Here is a 16,394-nt window from a genome sequence, read left to right on the forward strand (position 1 = left end):
GATGCTCAATGCTACAAGATTTCTAACAGGGAAAAAAAAAATCTAGGAATACAGGTTTTCATCAAGAGAGTCTGAATAAATACGCCACAGTACCTTAAATGGAATAAGGTAGCCCTACATTACTAACAAGGAAAAATGCCCAAAGACAGTGTTCAGCCAAAAAAAAAAAGCGTCCGTTACAAAATATGTAAATATAATAATTCTGATTTTCAAATTAATAAATAGACTAATTTTTGCCAGGGGCAGAACCTGGGGAGGTTCTCACTTCCTAGGCAGTTCTAGATTTTTCCAGTTTTTAGTTTCATGATGAGCACATAAAATCACAAAACTTTTTTTATTTTTTTATTTTTACCTGCTGCAGAAGGCGGAGGATGGTGTTGTTTTGCAGTTGTGGCACATACTGCTGCAATTCCGGTTCCTTTTCAGGTTGTTCCCTAACCCAATTTAGAACCTATAAAATCCATTAAATTGAAAGAGAATCACACTTTCTACATAAGAGATACTAAAACATCTAAAACTCTTTGTTTTTTTAATACACAAAAACATCATCCAATGCAAAGAAATACAAACTGATACTTGTTTGAAGGTGACTGGCAGCAATGGCTAAATTAGTCATGCTGCTAATTAACCTCCAAAGGTTTGTTTAGCACATCAGATATATCTTTTCTCTTGAAATAAAGAAAAAAGACAATGAAATGTGCACTGAATTCCAACACATAGGACAAAACTTCTCTCTTAACAAACATGAATACAACCCAAAACTGCAAGAAGGCCAACTCCGTGGTAACAACCAGAACTTAAATACAAAGGCTTACCTTTGTGACTCGCTCACAGAGTTTTAATGGGTTAAATTCTACTTCAAGCCAATTGTAAAGGTCTTTCACTTCTGGGACAACATATTGCAGTACATTAAATCTGACCTACAGTAAGCAAAACAAAAGATGTAACTGCCAAAGGAAATTTTCCAACTAAAATTCTGAACTTAGTATAAATGATAGCATTGGAAATCTGGAAAATGATTTAAAAAATCATCAAGCCTCAACCTCCTCTAAATTTACCAAAAATGAATCCAAAGTACAACTATGCTGGGTCTTTTGCCCCACACTATGCACATTAACCTACCGTGAAAAGCCCCACAAGTATGTAAAAAGGAAATGAAACTCTAAAAAACACAACTACAACCAATTAAATATTCACAAAGACAACTACTGTGGCCAATAGAATATTTTATTACCAATAACAAGGAAAATACCAGTTTTACTTTTATATAAATTATCACACAAAAATTATCATGGCAGCACTATTTCTAATAGCCCCAAACTGGGGAGAATTCACATATGGTGTGTTCATAAAATAAACAAAAATGCTCAAAAAAGAACAGCTACATAGAACACATGAATAAATCTCACAAACATAACTGTGAGAAAAGAATTTCACATATCACCCCATTTATATGGACTTCAATTTTACCATGGAATATGTCATTTTTTTAGGAACTGTTAACCCAAGGACAAAATAACTGCTGGGATAGAGCAAAGCACAGAAGTGTGTACCCATAGAGAGTGGGTGACAAAACTGAGGCAAATATTGGCAGATCGCATCCCCAAGCAAGGAGGGCGCCCACACATGGGAGCACTCAGGTCTAAGGTTAACTCTAATGTAAAATGGGTACAAGGCTGAAATCCTACAACATTCTAACACTTCCTCCTTATAAGCATCCATATATCTTTACTGCAATAAGGTGTGGTATATGCATACAAATAAAATTCCCTAACTTAGAATCTGCCTTTAAGAGAAAAAAAAAAAATTCCCAGCTCTAATTTCATTCCTATCAAGTTATTTTAGATTCTTCATGCAGTCCCCTTCCGAATAGGGAAATGTGAAAGGCTGCCATAATCTACTAAATTATATTTCTCACTAAAATACATGATTGGTTTACTTTCTGATTTAAAAGTCACTCTTAGGAATGTTTGAGTCTTTTCCTGAGATAATGGAATCACTCTGTCTCATAAATTTGGTTATGGAAGCCTAACGCTCAGGTATTGACCTTGGATATATGGTCAACTCAAGAAGTTGACAAATGCCTCTTGGCAGTCAGCTAATCCATTCACTTGACACTAACTGGTATCCTTCTAAAAGTCTACACTCTGTGGGCACAATGAGGACTCTAATCTAGATGCCCTAGTTGTTGGTCCAATGCTACCCATCAGTGATCACCGAATGACTTGCTCACAGAGTTTTAGTGGCTCAAATTCTACTTCCAGCCAATTGTAAATGTCTTTCGCTTCTGGGACAACATATTGCAGTATATTAAATCTAAGTCTAAGAGATCACCTGTTTTTTTGTTTTTTTTTTTTTTTTTTGAGATGCAGTCTTGCTCTGTCACCCAGGCTAGAGTGCAGCGGCACGATCTCAGCTCACTGCAACCTATGCCTCCTGGGTTCAAGCGATTCTCCTGCCTCAGCCTCCTGAGTAGCTGGGATTACACGCATGCACCACAATGCCCAGCTAATTTTTTTTTTTTTGTATTTTTAGTAGAGACGGGGTTTCACCACGATGGCCAAGCTCATTTCGAACTCCTGACCTGAAGTGATCCACCCGCCTTGGCCTCCCAAAGTGCTAGGATTAGACGTGAGCCACCGTGCCTAGCCAAGATCACCTTTAACAAGGTGACATGGATTATCCTTCCAGTGTGGCACGTTTCTTCAGCTTTAAAAATTAGAAGCAAATTTTTTATTAGCAAATGTTTTATTTGCTAATGAAACTTCTTTCTCAAGACACTGCTGTTGCTTTATTACATTGAGTCCTACATCGGTCCCATAAACAGAAAGTTGAACTCTGTGGGCAGTGGCAGCAGAAAAAAACATGGAGGAATACAAAGAAGAAAAAAAGCTGCTCTGCAGGAACTCTTTGCAAAAGTTACCTACAAAGTGAATCTGCATTACTATGTCACAAAAGAAAAATGCCACTATCTAGAAAAGTTATTTGTTCTTAAATTGACTACTGCAGAAAATTTAGGCCTTTTATCTAGCTTTTATCAGAGTGAATATAGGTGTTTCCTCAGAATACATTTCAAAAATATCTGAGAGAGCCTGCCATTATCTTTTTGATTTCTTTATTGCTCTATTCATGAATTAGGGACTGTTCATGATTTAAATTCCGTTTTTGGTAAACATACAGCCAAGTACTTATCCCTCTTTCTCTTACCCCAAAGTAATCTACTGGAGGTGATTCTAATAACCAAGTCAGACTATTATGATAAGAATCCCTAGAATCTCAGCTCCCCTAGAATACAACTTCTGCCTTCAGTTTCACTTGCTAGGCACATAACAGGCACTCAACAAATTTCCACTGAATGGAAGATTCCATCAATGTGAAACACTAAAAAGATACACAAATCTGGCCGGCACGGTGGCACACCTGTAATCCCAGCACTTAGGGAAGCCGAGGGGGATGGATCATTTGAGGCCAGGAGTTCACGACCAGCCTAGCCAACGTGGCAAAATCCCGTCTCCACTAAAAATACAAAAAACCACTGTAGTGGTGCGTGCCTGTAATTCCAGCTACTTGGGAGGCTGAGGTAGGAGAATCACTTGAACCTGGGAGGTGGTGGTTACAGTGAACTGAAATCGCACCACTGCACTCCAGCCTGAGCAACAGAGCTAGACCCTGTCTCAAAAAACCACAACAACACGTCTTAGGCTCCACACTCTAAAACTTTTGTATTATATCTGCTGGGTAAAACCTAGAAATCTGCATTTTAAAAAGTATTTCACATACAATTTCACTGAATAACCCTAATTAAGTCCATACTATTTAGTAACATCAAATGAAAGTTTAAAAGAGAAAAAAGTTGAAAATATTTTAGTTCTTCAGACATTGAACATCAGACACTGAAGGTAAGTCTACCTTACCTTCTCCCCTAGTGATGTGGTTTGGATCTGTGTACCCACCCAAATCTCATGTTCAACTGTAATCTCCAGTGTTGGAGTGTGGCCTGGTGGGAGGTGACTAAATCATGGGGGCAATTTCTAATGATTTAGCACCATCCCCGTAGGCCCATCCTCATGATAAGAGTTCTCCCAAGTTCTGGTGTTGTTTAAAAGTGTGTGGTACCTTCCCCCTCTGTCTTCCTCCTGCTCCAGCCGTATAAGCCATACCTGCTTCCCGTTCCCCTTCCACCATGACGGTAATTTTCCTGAGGTCTCCCCAGATGCAGAAGCCACTATACTTCCTATACAGCCTGTGGAACCATGAGCCAATTAAACCTCTTTTCTTTATAAATTACACAGTGTCAGGTACTTCTTTTTTGTTTGTTTGTTTGTTTGAAAAGGAGTCTCACTCTGTCGCCCAGGCTGGAGTGCAGCGGCACGATCTCAGCTCACTGCAACCTCCGCCTCCCGGGTTCCAGCGATTCTCCTGACTCAGCCTCCTGCGTAGCTGGGATTACAGGTGTGCGCCACTATGCCCAGCTAATTTTTTGTTATTTTTAGGAGAGACCGGGTTTCGCCATGTTTGCCAGGCTGGTCTTGAATTCCTGACCTCAGGTGATCCACCTACCTCAGCCTCCCAAAGTGCTGGGATTACAGACGTGAGCCACCACACCCATCCTCGGGTATATATAGCAGTGCGAGAACATACTAATACACCTAAGCCTCTTCACATTTACCACACACAGCTTAATTAGTTTTCCTAGAGCCCCCATGAAATAAGCCATGACTCTTCTTGCCCATCATTACTTTTTCTCTTACTAACTGGCCCACGGTATTCCCCAGAGCCAACCCAAATCCTGCTAGATCAAAACTCCCACCAATTTAACCCCTGCTCACCCACTGGCGCAGAACTGCCTCAAGTGAACAGTGATTGACACCAGTGCTTCCCTGTCCATACATCAGAACCCTTGGCACTGAATCAGAATTCCCAGTATTTAATCATGAGTTATTAAACCTGACCACAAAGTTTTCTGCCCAAAGCTACAAAAATCCTCAAATTAATACTAACCATATCATTAATAAGGCCAATTCGTGTCGGTGGGGCTTGAAGACCTAGTAGTGTTGCAAGGCGACGCTGTTTTTCAACTATAATGCCATCCATATCCAGAAGTCGAGCAATATCCGTACGCTCAGGAGTAATAGGGATGGAAAGAGTGGCTAAAAGGACTCTAGTAGACATTCTATGGAGAACAAAGTTTTAAATCTGTTAGGTTTGTAAATGATACTTGGTAAGCAGAAAAGCACTTCTCTTTAATCTTACGGTAAGGCGTGCTAGTGACAGAACGTGTACATCACCATGGTGCACTATACTCATAAATATTATTCCATCAAAGCATGGGAGTAAGAGAAATGGGCTGTGTTTAAACGAATACTTGGAGAATCAGGACTTCATCTATCCGCTCAGTACTGTCAGTGTTTTCTAGCTTCAGAAAAAGATTGTGATTGACCGGGCGTGGTGGCTCACGCCTGTAATCCCAGCACTTTGGGAGGCCAAGGGGGGCACATCACGAGGTCAAGAGATCAAGACCATCCTGGCTAACACGGTGAAACCCCATCTCTACTAAAAATACAAAAAATTAGCCAGGCGTAGTGGTGGGCGCCTGTAGTCCCAGTTACTCAGGAGGCTGAGGCAGGAGAATCGCGTGAACCCGGGAGGCGGAGCTTGCAGTGAGCCAAGATCGCGCCACTGCACTCCAGCCTGGGCGACAGAGCCAGACTCTGTCTCAAAAAAGAAAAAAAAAGAAAGAAAAAGATTGTGATTAAATGACAGAAAACACACGTTCATATACCCCAGACTTCCTTACAAAATTAAGGCAGGTTTAAAAACTAAGGAAATGGCTAGGCGCAGTGGCTCACGCCTGTAATCCCAGCACTTTGGGAGGCCGAAGCAGACGGATCACCTGAGGTCACGAGTTCCAGACCAGCCTGGACAACATGGTGAAACCCCATCTCTACTAAAAATGCAAAAATTAGCCAGACATGGTGACAGGCGCCTGTAATCCCAGCTACTCAGGAAGCTGAGGCAGGAGAATCAGTTGAACCCAGGAGGCGGAGGGTGCAGTGAGCCAAGATTATGCCACTGGACTCCAGCCTGGGGGGCAGAGTTAAGACTGTCAAAAAAAAAAAAAAAAAAAAAACCTAAGGAAGTAAGTGGCAATAAGGCAGAAAAAAATTTTAAGAATCAGAAGTGAACACTATTATGGTAGTGAGGGAGAGGGGGAGACAAGAACCAGGAGCTAAATTTTCACATCCCTGAAAGACAAGAAGTCAGGCTGCATTCAGAGCATGGCAGGACCCCAAAGACTGCGAGCCCTGGAGCTGAAGGGCTAGCATCTCCCCTTCGCCATTTCCAAGACTGTGACCGTAGGCAAGATACTTAATTTTCTGAGTCATAAGGCTACTGCAAAGATTAAACCAAATAATGTACTAAGAGCTAGACAGCCTAATGCTCACTATTATTGTAGTACTCTCTGAAGGCAAGCTTATGTGTCTGGAAGAACATGTTTTTCCTTAAAACAAACAGATGTGGACCAGGCGCAGTGGCTCATGCCTGTAATCCCAACACTTTGGGAGGCCGAGGCAGGTGGATCACCTGAGGTCAGGAGTTCAAGACCAGCCTGGCTAACATGGTGAAACCCCGTTTCTACTAAAAATACAAAAAAAATTAGCCAGGCGTGGTGGCGCACGCCTGTAATCCCAGCTACTCAGGAGGCTGAGGCAGGAGAAGCGCTCGAACCCGGGAGGCAGAGGTTGCAGCGAGCCAAGACTGCGCCATTGCACTCCAGCTTGGGCAACAAGAGCGAAATTCTGTCTCAAAAAAAAAAAAAGGATGTGAATTACATAAGCGACAGTGGATGCCATAATGGAGACCATCCTCAAGAGTTTCTAAGAAAATATGCTAGTGGCCAAGCGCAGTGGCTCATGCCTATAAATCCCAACACACTGGGAGCCTGAGGCAGGTAGATCACTTGAGACCAGAAGCTTTGAGACCAGCCTGGGCAACATAACGAGACCCTGCCTCCACAAAAAAAATTAAACATTAGCTGGATGTGGTGGCGCTTGCCTGTAGTCTCTGCTACTCAGAAGGCTGAGGTGGAAGAATAGCCTGAGCCCAGGAGTTCAAGGATGCATGCAGTGAGCTACAACACACTACTACACTCCATCCGGAGCAAGGAAGCAAGACCCTATGAGAAAGGAAAGAAAGACCGTATCAGAAAGCAAAGAAATAAAGAACAAAGAAGAGAAAGAAAGAAAATATACTAGTGGGACTCATTTAATTGGTCCCATGAATTGCTCTAAAATAGTTTTACATAAGAAAGACAATTTGCTTTACATAATTCTACTGGATAACAAAATAATTGGTGGACCAATACAAGAAAACAGGTGGTATGTGTGTTGCCTAAGTCCAATAGCATTTTTTTTTTTTTTGAGATGGAGTCTTGCTCTATCGTCCAGGCTGGAGTGCAGTGGCACAATCTCAGTTCACCACAAGCTACGCCTCCCAGGTTCAAGCCATTCTCCGGCCTCAGCCTCCCGAGTAGCTGGGATTACAGGCGTGCGCCACCACACCCAGCTGATTTTTGTATTTTTAGTAGAGACGGGGTTTTGCCATGTTGGCCAGGCTGGTCTTGAACTCCTAACCCTAAGTGATCCACCCACCTTGGCCTCCCGAAACTGCTGGGATTACAGACATGAGTCACTGCGCCCGGCCAGAAATGTATTTTTTTTTAAGTGACAGAAAACAGGTTATACGTAACGTTAAAAATAATAAAACGGAAGACTATGCCTTCGGGGCTCATTTCTATAGTTTGTTGCTAGAGAAGTTTCTCTGAACGTGTGGAGCACAGGGAAAAAATGGTCTATAGGTTGTTGGGTTATAGACCCTTCCTTTTATATTCATATGTATTTATATGAGAATAAACATGACCCAAATATTCTACACTTAATATTTTGCAATCAGGAAAAAATGACTTGATAGAAGTATTTACCCTGCCGGGCGTGGTGGCTCACACCTGTAATCCCAGCACTTTGGGAGGCCGAACCAGGAGGATCATCTGAGGACAGGAGTTCGAGGACAGCCTGGCCAACATCATGAAACCCCATCTCTACCAAAAATACAAAAAATTAGCCAGGCATGGTGGTGCACACCTGTAATCCCAGCTACTCAGGAAGCTGAGGCAGGAGAATTGTTTGAACCCAGGAGGCGGAGTGAGATCGCATCATTGCACTCCAGCCTGGGCGATAAGAGTGAAGGCTCTGTCTCAAGAAAAAATAAAATAAAATAAAATAAAAGTCGGGCGCGGTGGCTCACTCCTGTAATCCCAGCACTTTGGGAGGCAGAGGCAGGTGGATCATGAGGTCAGGAGTGGAGACCAGCCTGGCCAATATGGTAAAACTCCGTCTCTACTAAAAATGCAAAAATTAGCCGGGCATGGTGGTGGGTGCCTGTAATCCCAGCTACTCCAGAGACTGAGCCAGGAGAATCGCTTGAACCCAGCAGGCAGAGGATGCAGTGAGCCAATATCGTGCCACTGCACTCCAGCCTGGGCAACAAAAGACTCTGTCTTGCAAAAAAAAAGAAAAAAGAAAAGGAAAAAAAAAGTATTTTTCTTAATTTTCTATTTGTTCTGAGAATAGACTCCACCTGTATGTGGATAGAAAGCTCATCCGTTAAATGTGTTTTTCCTAATATTCAAATTTCTCAATTGGGCTTTTAGTGGAGTTACTTATCACCTGAGGTGAGGAGTTCAAGACCAACTACTAAAGTCCAAGAATACTGTTCAGGAAGGGCAATGTCTTGAGACGTCTGTAATAGTCACAACTGGCGGTGGTTGCTACTGGCATCTAATGGGTAGAAGCTGGGGATGCTGCTAAACTGCTAAACCACCTGCAGTACACAAGACAGCCCCATGACTAAGAATTATCCAACCCAAAATGTCAGTAGTGCAGAGGCTGAGAAACCACGGCCTAAAATATACCATGTCATATAATAGACGATATTTGTTACAGAATTTCAACATTATCCAAGTATAACATTTTTACCTTTGCATCTCATCTTGTGTGAGATTCTTTCTCATTTCTCTAGAGAGATGGTAAAGACGATGGAGTGTAGATGCATGAAAAAGAGCATTTCCAGATTTCCAAAACACAGTTGAGACTTTGTTATAGTAATTTGCCATCAACTGAGGTTTAGGTGGTTTTTTAGACAAGGAGAACAGCCCGTGAATATCTTCCACAGCTTTGAATGCTTCCTAAAATTAGGAGTATAAATTAAAGTCATTGCATTCTATAACACGAAAAAAATCTAATTCAAATTTCTATGAAACCTACAACACAGAAAACATAAAAATAGCAAATAAAATACCTTTGTGTGGTTCTCTTTACTCATGTATATCTATTTTAGAAAACTGCCATAATTACAAAAACACTAACTCCTTAAAAGTTTTAAAGTTCTTTAGGAAATAATGGGAAGTAGACAGAGCAGACTCAAGAAAATATTTGCATATTATCCCATCACTTCGGGCAATATAAAGAAAAAATCTAGAAGGATATATACAACAGGTTATTTCTGAGTGATAAGATAATGGATGAATATTTCTCTTCTTTTAACTTATGGATTTTTTTCTATAATGAGCATGTTTACTTATCTTCTACAGGTAGTATTTTAAGATGGGTGTCCCTATAGAAAAGGAAACATGGGCAAGAACAAGACATCAAATCACTTTCACTTGGCTCAAAGACTCCCAATTTTTAGTTTCTTCCTCTATAATTTCAATCAAATATTGTCCGTCAAATATACAAAAGACTTCAAGGTCACATGACTACAAAATTATATGGAACGTCTTTGTAGGATTCTTAGAGAAAAAGGGCCAGGGAGAGGACTAGCTTCCTACCACCATCAAGATCTCCAATGCAAGACAGGCAGCTAAAGCACCACTAAGAAAACTAGAATAATCTACAGCAGCACTTCTCCAAACAATCAGTAGTAAAGGATTCGGTTTTTTTTTTTAATTTCTGACCTCTTACCGAAGAATATAAAATACAAAATTACCACAAAAATGAAACAGAAAAAGCTCACTTTTTATCAGAGTAAAAACACACAAAATTTACAATAAAATTGCTACTAAGAAACTTTGCATATGCTTTTCTACTCTATACTTATTTCATCACAGACCAGACAGTTTACAGATGACACCAGTCATGAAACCACACGTCGAGCAGCACTGACAATGTATTGTTTTATATGTCAAGAAACTGGGTCTGAAAGAGATTATATGGTTTGGTCCAGAATTCATAGAAGGCAACTAGAAACAAAATATTGTGAGATTTCTTGTTCAGAACTTTTCCCAGTCCATTAGGCAACTTTAATTCCTTACCTTATTGAAATTAACCAATGCATACCAAGATGAAGCTATTCATTAAGGGGAGAGAAAAGTAACACAGACTATTATTTCTAGGAAGAAAAGCTAATAGCTCCAACATACCTGCCACAATTCCATGCTGATAGCACTGTCCAGCTGAACAAGTCTGGTTTCCAAATGCATGGACTGGCTCTCTGGATTATTAAGATTGATTGCCGTACTTTGGTTATGGTGGCGCTGAATCTGCGATAAGTGCATTCTCAAATTGTCACACAGTTTACGGAATTCAGCCTTACGCGTGTATTGGAGGCAGAATTTGAAAGCTATAAGCATAATTGTAAAATATATTAGGTACCTTCCACTATCTACTTAAATATTTGAATAGGTTTTATTTCACACATTAAGATCAGTTGTTTTAACAGGATTCACCAAACTCATCATTAGTCTTTGTGATGCAATGAGAATCAACTTATTTCATCCAGACTACCTTTTTGAGTGAACCCTAACAAAATCAAAGACATAATCACTGGTCCTTGCTTACAACTAAAATGTGGTGCTGGCAGAGTTTACAAATGGGAAACTAGAATTTAGATCTAGGAGTCACCTTTCAAAGACCCACCACTTTAAATCCTAGGAGTAAAAAAATCTAGTATGAAATATAATGAACTTTGATATCTAACTTACATAGTAAGAAACAAGGTTCTGTACTAATTAAAACTACATAATACAAATTGAGGGCTTATAGTAACCTAATTTCAACTGATGACAGATGAACTACTTGTTCTGTCATTTAAATGGACACGTTAATTTTTTTACCGTCACATATGCACTATTAGATTATTTTTTAGATTTCCTTTCCCCTTAAAAATAGTTATGTCCATTTTAACAGGCCTAAAACAGAGATGCAGTTTAACTTCAAGTTAATATTTGTATCAACAGCTATCAAAAAGTCCAAATTTACTTGTATGAAAGTGAAAATTCGGCTGGGCACGGTGGCTCACGCCTGTAATCCCAGCACTTTGGGAGGCCGAGGTGGGTGGATCACAAGGTCAGGAGATTGAGACCATCCTGGCTAACACGGTGAAACCCCGTCTCTACTAAAAGTACAAAAAATTAGCCGAGCATGGCAGCGTGCGCCTGTAGTCCCAGCTGTTGGGAAGACTGAGGCAGAAGAATGGCGTGAACCTGGGAGGCGGAGCTTGTAGAGAGCCGAGATTGCGCCACTGCACTCCAGCCTGGGCCACAGAGCAAGACTCTGTCTCAAAAAAAAAAAAAAGAAAGAAAGAAAAAAAGAAAGAAAGTGAAAATTCAGGCTGGGCAGAGCTGTAAGCCCAGCACTTTGGGAGGCCGAAGCAAGAGGATCACTTGAGTCCAGAAGTCTGAGACCAGCCTGAGCAACAATGCAAGATCCCAGCTCTTTTTTAAAAAATAAAAATAAATTAAAAAAAAAAAAAAGTAGAGAACTCAAGTTTACTAAAAAAAAAAATGGAAAAGTTTATTTTTTCAGTTATACAGAGAATTCCAAAATAACTTTAAAATGTCTTTCATTATTACTGATGTTTGTGTAAAAAGAAAAAAAAAGATCTTTCAGATATCAATAAAATACAATTCACACAAAACTCCTTTAAAGAGTAAAACAAATTCCTTACTCAGTCATTTTGGTTTTGTTTTGTTTTGTTTTGTTTTGAGACAGAGTCTTGCTATTACCAAGGCTGGAGTGCAACAGTGCCATCCTGGCTCACTGCAACCTCCGCCTCCTGGGTTCAAGCGATCCTGCCACCTCAGCCTCCTAAATAGTTGGAATTACAGGCATACACCACCACGCCTGGCTAAATTTTTTGTATTTTTAGTAGAGAAGGGGCTTCACCATGTTGGCCAGGCCGCTCTTGAACTCCTGACCTCAAGTGATCCACCCACCTTGACCTCCCAAAGTGCTGGGATTACAGGTGTGAGCCACCACATCCGGCCGCAGTCATTTAATACTCATGTGAATGCCAACATTTCAGTAAGGATAAAAACTAGTTCATTTTAAGTACTTTTCAGAAAATTTACTCCTCAGTCAATTTCAAAGCACTTCACTCAGATTTGATCTTCTCATCTTACCTTGCTGGGCAATATCATGGTACAGGCGCTCTACTCTAGAATTGTTTCTAAGAAGGTCCAAACACTGCCTGTAAGACTCCCACAGGAATTTAACCCATGGAGTTAAAAGTAATCTGTCAGTACGATCCTGAGTGTCTTCACCACTTACAGCACTTAGGAGAACACTACAAAGAAAAAAATGTTGAAAACAATTTTAGACAGTTTCCTACTTTGCCATGTGATTAAAAACCAAAACAATGTTCATCAGAAAACAGTGCAAATTCTTCCCACAATTTGTACACACTGCAAAGGTGTCACTATCTACTCCCTGAATTCCCAATCTGCATTATGTTCATTTAAATTGGTATTTGCCCCTCTATCTTAAGGCTGTCATTTTCCACTTCTATGAATTTTTATTACCTACATAAATTAATTGGTTACTATGCATTTAAAACTTCAAAGATTTGCATTTTTTTCTGATAAACATCTACTTCAAAAGGAAATGAAGACCCATGTAAAAGAAAACACCAAGTTAACTATCAAAGCATTTATTAGAGGTCTAACCCACATACCTCTCAGGAGTTTGAATATTATCTAGATCCTCTATATCTAAGACCATCTGCTGAGATTCTTCTTTAGCAGCTTCAGTTTTTTCCTCTGCCATTTTCAAATATGCCCTAACAACATCCTCCAGAGATTTTATGTTCACCTAATCCAAAAATACAAAAACTCTTCAGAACTTATTTTTCCATTAAACCATAAGATGTTTTAAAGGCAAATTTTTAAGAGAAATACAATATATTCACTTCGAAAGGTAAGTTCTTCTGCAGATTACTAAAAACACTTGTTAAAAATATATAACCCAGTTCCGTTTGTACCTGTTGACAAATGTTCTTATACTGGTATAACCCCTCCTTTGCCAAGTGGCTCTTGCGAAGATCCACGCAAAGTTCCAAGTATTTCAACATAATTGGTTCGTGTATCTTTTGCCATGTTCTATGTTTTTTACTTTTCATAACATCATAAAGAACATCCAGAGCAGGCTGCTTTTTGCCAACCTCAAGAAATTCTGAAAAATTCAGAAGAATTAAAATTAGTTATGTACACTATACAAGAGTCTAAACTTTACCTTTTTAAACAGCTATTTCAATTCCCCAACTCATTACCAACTTTTTACCAAGTTACATTTATTTTTGACTTCTAAAGCTATGCCATAATTATCAAAAGTAAAACAATAGAAAGACCTGTACTGTGTTGAAATATGATCTACAAGTAAAACTGAATTTCACTGTATTCCACTGTGATTTAAAAGTTCCAGGCCGGGCGCAGTGGCTCATGCCTGTAATCCTAGCAATTTGAGAGGCCGAGGTGGGCCAATCACTTGAGGTCTAGAGCTGGAGACCAGCCTGGCCAATACGGTGAAACCCATCCCTACCAAAAATACAAAAATTAGCCAGGCGTGGTGGTATGTGCCTGTAGTGCCAGCTACTGAGGAGGCTGAGGCAGGAGAATCACTTGAACCCAGGAGGCGGAGGTTGCAGTGAGCCGAGATCGCACCATTGCACTCCAGCCTGGGTGACAAGAGCGAAATTCCGTGTCTCAAAAAAAATAAAATAAAATAAATAATGTGTCAGTATTGGTTCATTAGTTGTTACCAATAAAAATCAACATGGGAGAAAGTGGGTGTGGTGTCAATGAAACTATGCACTCTCTTTGCAACACTCTGGAAATCTCAAACTGCTCTAAAAAATTCTTTTTTTTTTAAAATAAAAAAATAGAAAAATGGGGCCGGGAGCAGTGGCTTATGCCTGTAATCCCAACACTTTGGGAGGACGAGGAGGGCAGATCACTTGAGGTTGGGAGTTCAAGACCAGCCTAACCAAAATGGAGAAACCAAGTCTCTACTAAAAATACAAAATTAGCAGGGCGTAGTGGTGCATGCCTGCGGAGGCTGAGGCAGGGGAATTACATGAACCTGGGAGGCAGAGGTTGCGGTCAGCTGAGATGGCGCCACTGCACTCCGGCCCAGGCAACAAGAACGAAACTCCAACTCAAAAAAAAAAAAAAAAAAAAAAGGAAAAAAATAGAATACAAAGCAAAATAACTTATTTTTTTTTCTTTTTTTTTTTTTTTTTGACATGGAGTCTCGCTGTGTCGCCCAGGCTGGAGTACACTGGCGTCATCTCAGCTCACCGCAACCGATTCTCCTGCCTCAGCCTCCTGAGTAGCTGGGATTACAGGCACCCACCATAGGGCCCGGCTAATTTTTGTATGTTTAGTACAGACAGGGTATCACCATCTTGGCCAGGCTGGTCTCAAACTCCTGACCTCATCATCCACCCGCCTTGGCCTCCCAAAGTGCTGGGATTACAGGCATGGGTCACCATGCCCAGACAACTTATATTCTTTTGAATGTATTATCCCCTGAGCCCGAAGGCATTCTATGTGGTAACATTTCAAAACCCAGTTCCAATTTTAAGTTTTATGCATAGTTTGTTTTGAAATACAGTCAAAAGCAATACCTTTACCATTACATTATTTCTGACCAAGGTTAAAATTTATCTTAAATTTCCTCATCTTTTATTTTCTTTTGTACACTTAATAGACTGGGGGAGAAAGAGGTTATTTAACCTAAGTCAACTGGTTAAATTCATCTTAACATTTATTAATTGCAAATTTCACACACACACAAACTTCCCCATGAACATTTAAAAAATAATTTGGGGGAACTAAAACACTACACTAAAAAAAAAAGGGGGGGGAGCTTAAAACACTATATATATACATATATATATATCTCCTTTTTAAAAATATCATTGTTTATTTTCCTTGCAAAAAGACTTTTTTTTTTTTTTTTTGGTCGGAGTCTTGCTCTGTCACCCAGGCTGGAGTGCAGTGGTGCAATCTCAGCTCACTGCACGCTCCGCCTCCCGGGTTCACGTCATTCTCCTGCCTCAGCCTCCTGAGTCGCTGGGACTACGGAGCTCGCCACCACGCCTGGCTAATTTTTTTTTTTTTTTTTGTATTTTTTAGTAGAGACGGGGTTTCACCGTGTTAGCCAGGATGGTCTCAATCTCCTGACCTCGTGATCTGCCCACCTCGGCCTCCCAAAGTGCTGGGGATACAGGCGTGAGCCACCGCACCCAGCCAATACTTTTTCTTTTAAGAGCTACCTGAGTAATGGCCGGGCGCAGTAGCTCACGCCATAATCACAGCACTTTGGGAGGCGGGTGGATCACGAGGTCAGGAGATCAAGACCATCCTGGCTAACACGGTGAAACCTCGTCTCTACTAAAAATACAAAAAATTAGCTGGGCCATGGTGATGCACGCCCTTAATCCTAGCTACTTGGGAGGCTGAGGCAAGACAATTACTTGAATTCAGGAGGCGGAGGTTGCGGTGAGCCGAGATAGCGCCACTGTACTCCAGCCTGGGCAACAAGTCTCCAAAAAAAAAAAAAAAAAGTTTGCTACAGGATAAATCACAAAACATACTGAAATAAATCTTTGTACAATACCTTATATGAAATCACATTTTTAACATGCAAATAATGACAAAACCCTTCACCACTGCATGAAAAAGTCCATCTTTCGCTGACTCAATCTTACTATCAAAAAAAAACCTTACTAAATGAAACAAAGATGTAATATATAACTAGATACTTTGTTGAAATAAGCCTTTCCTTGTTGTCAGGGGTGGGGGTGGGAGGGAAAAAACTTGCAGTCTTCTCCTGGTCTTCTCCTATATAGTGCATGTAAGGTTATTTTCTAAAATGTAACAGTACAGCCAGGCGCCTTGGCTCACACCTATAATCCTAGCCCTCTGGGAGGCCAAGGCATCACTTGCAGTCAGGAGTTCCAGATCAGCCTGGGCAACATGGTGAAACCTTGTCTCCACTAAAAACACAAAAATTAGCCAGGCATGGTGGTGCATGCCTGTAATCCCAAATACTCGGGAG

The 16,394-nt window shown here is 40.6% G+C and overlaps 1 protein-coding gene and 1 non-coding gene across 2 annotated transcripts in view; both read right to left on the minus strand.

Moving 5' to 3' along the window:
- Positions 1 to 16,394, minus strand: part of EIF3A (eukaryotic translation initiation factor 3 subunit A) — a 46,988-nt gene that overhangs the window by 25,717 nt on the left and 4,877 nt on the right. The window contains exons 2-9 of the mRNA XM_003825643.7: positions 13,315 to 13,505; positions 13,009 to 13,145; positions 12,458 to 12,621; positions 10,478 to 10,677; positions 9,036 to 9,244; positions 5,002 to 5,173; positions 816 to 920; positions 353 to 451 (exon numbers count right to left, since the gene is read on the minus strand). Of these exons, the coding sequence (XP_003825691.4) occupies positions 353 to 451; positions 816 to 920; positions 5,002 to 5,173; positions 9,036 to 9,244; positions 10,478 to 10,677; positions 12,458 to 12,621; positions 13,009 to 13,145; positions 13,315 to 13,505 (1,277 nt within the window). The remainder of the gene's footprint in view (positions 1 to 352; positions 452 to 815; positions 921 to 5,001; positions 5,174 to 9,035; positions 9,245 to 10,477; positions 10,678 to 12,457; positions 12,622 to 13,008; positions 13,146 to 13,314; positions 13,506 to 16,394) is intronic.
- On the minus strand, positions 575 to 703 carry LOC112441080 (small nucleolar RNA SNORA19). The gene has a single exon (XR_003029058.1). It is a non-coding gene; the product is annotated as a small nucleolar RNA SNORA19 (small nucleolar RNA).

Source organism: Pan paniscus, chromosome 8 (genome assembly GCF_029289425.2).
Source record: "Pan paniscus chromosome 8, NHGRI_mPanPan1-v2.0_pri, whole genome shotgun sequence".
NCBI classification, from domain to species: Eukaryota; Metazoa; Chordata; class Mammalia; order Primates; family Hominidae; genus Pan; species Pan paniscus.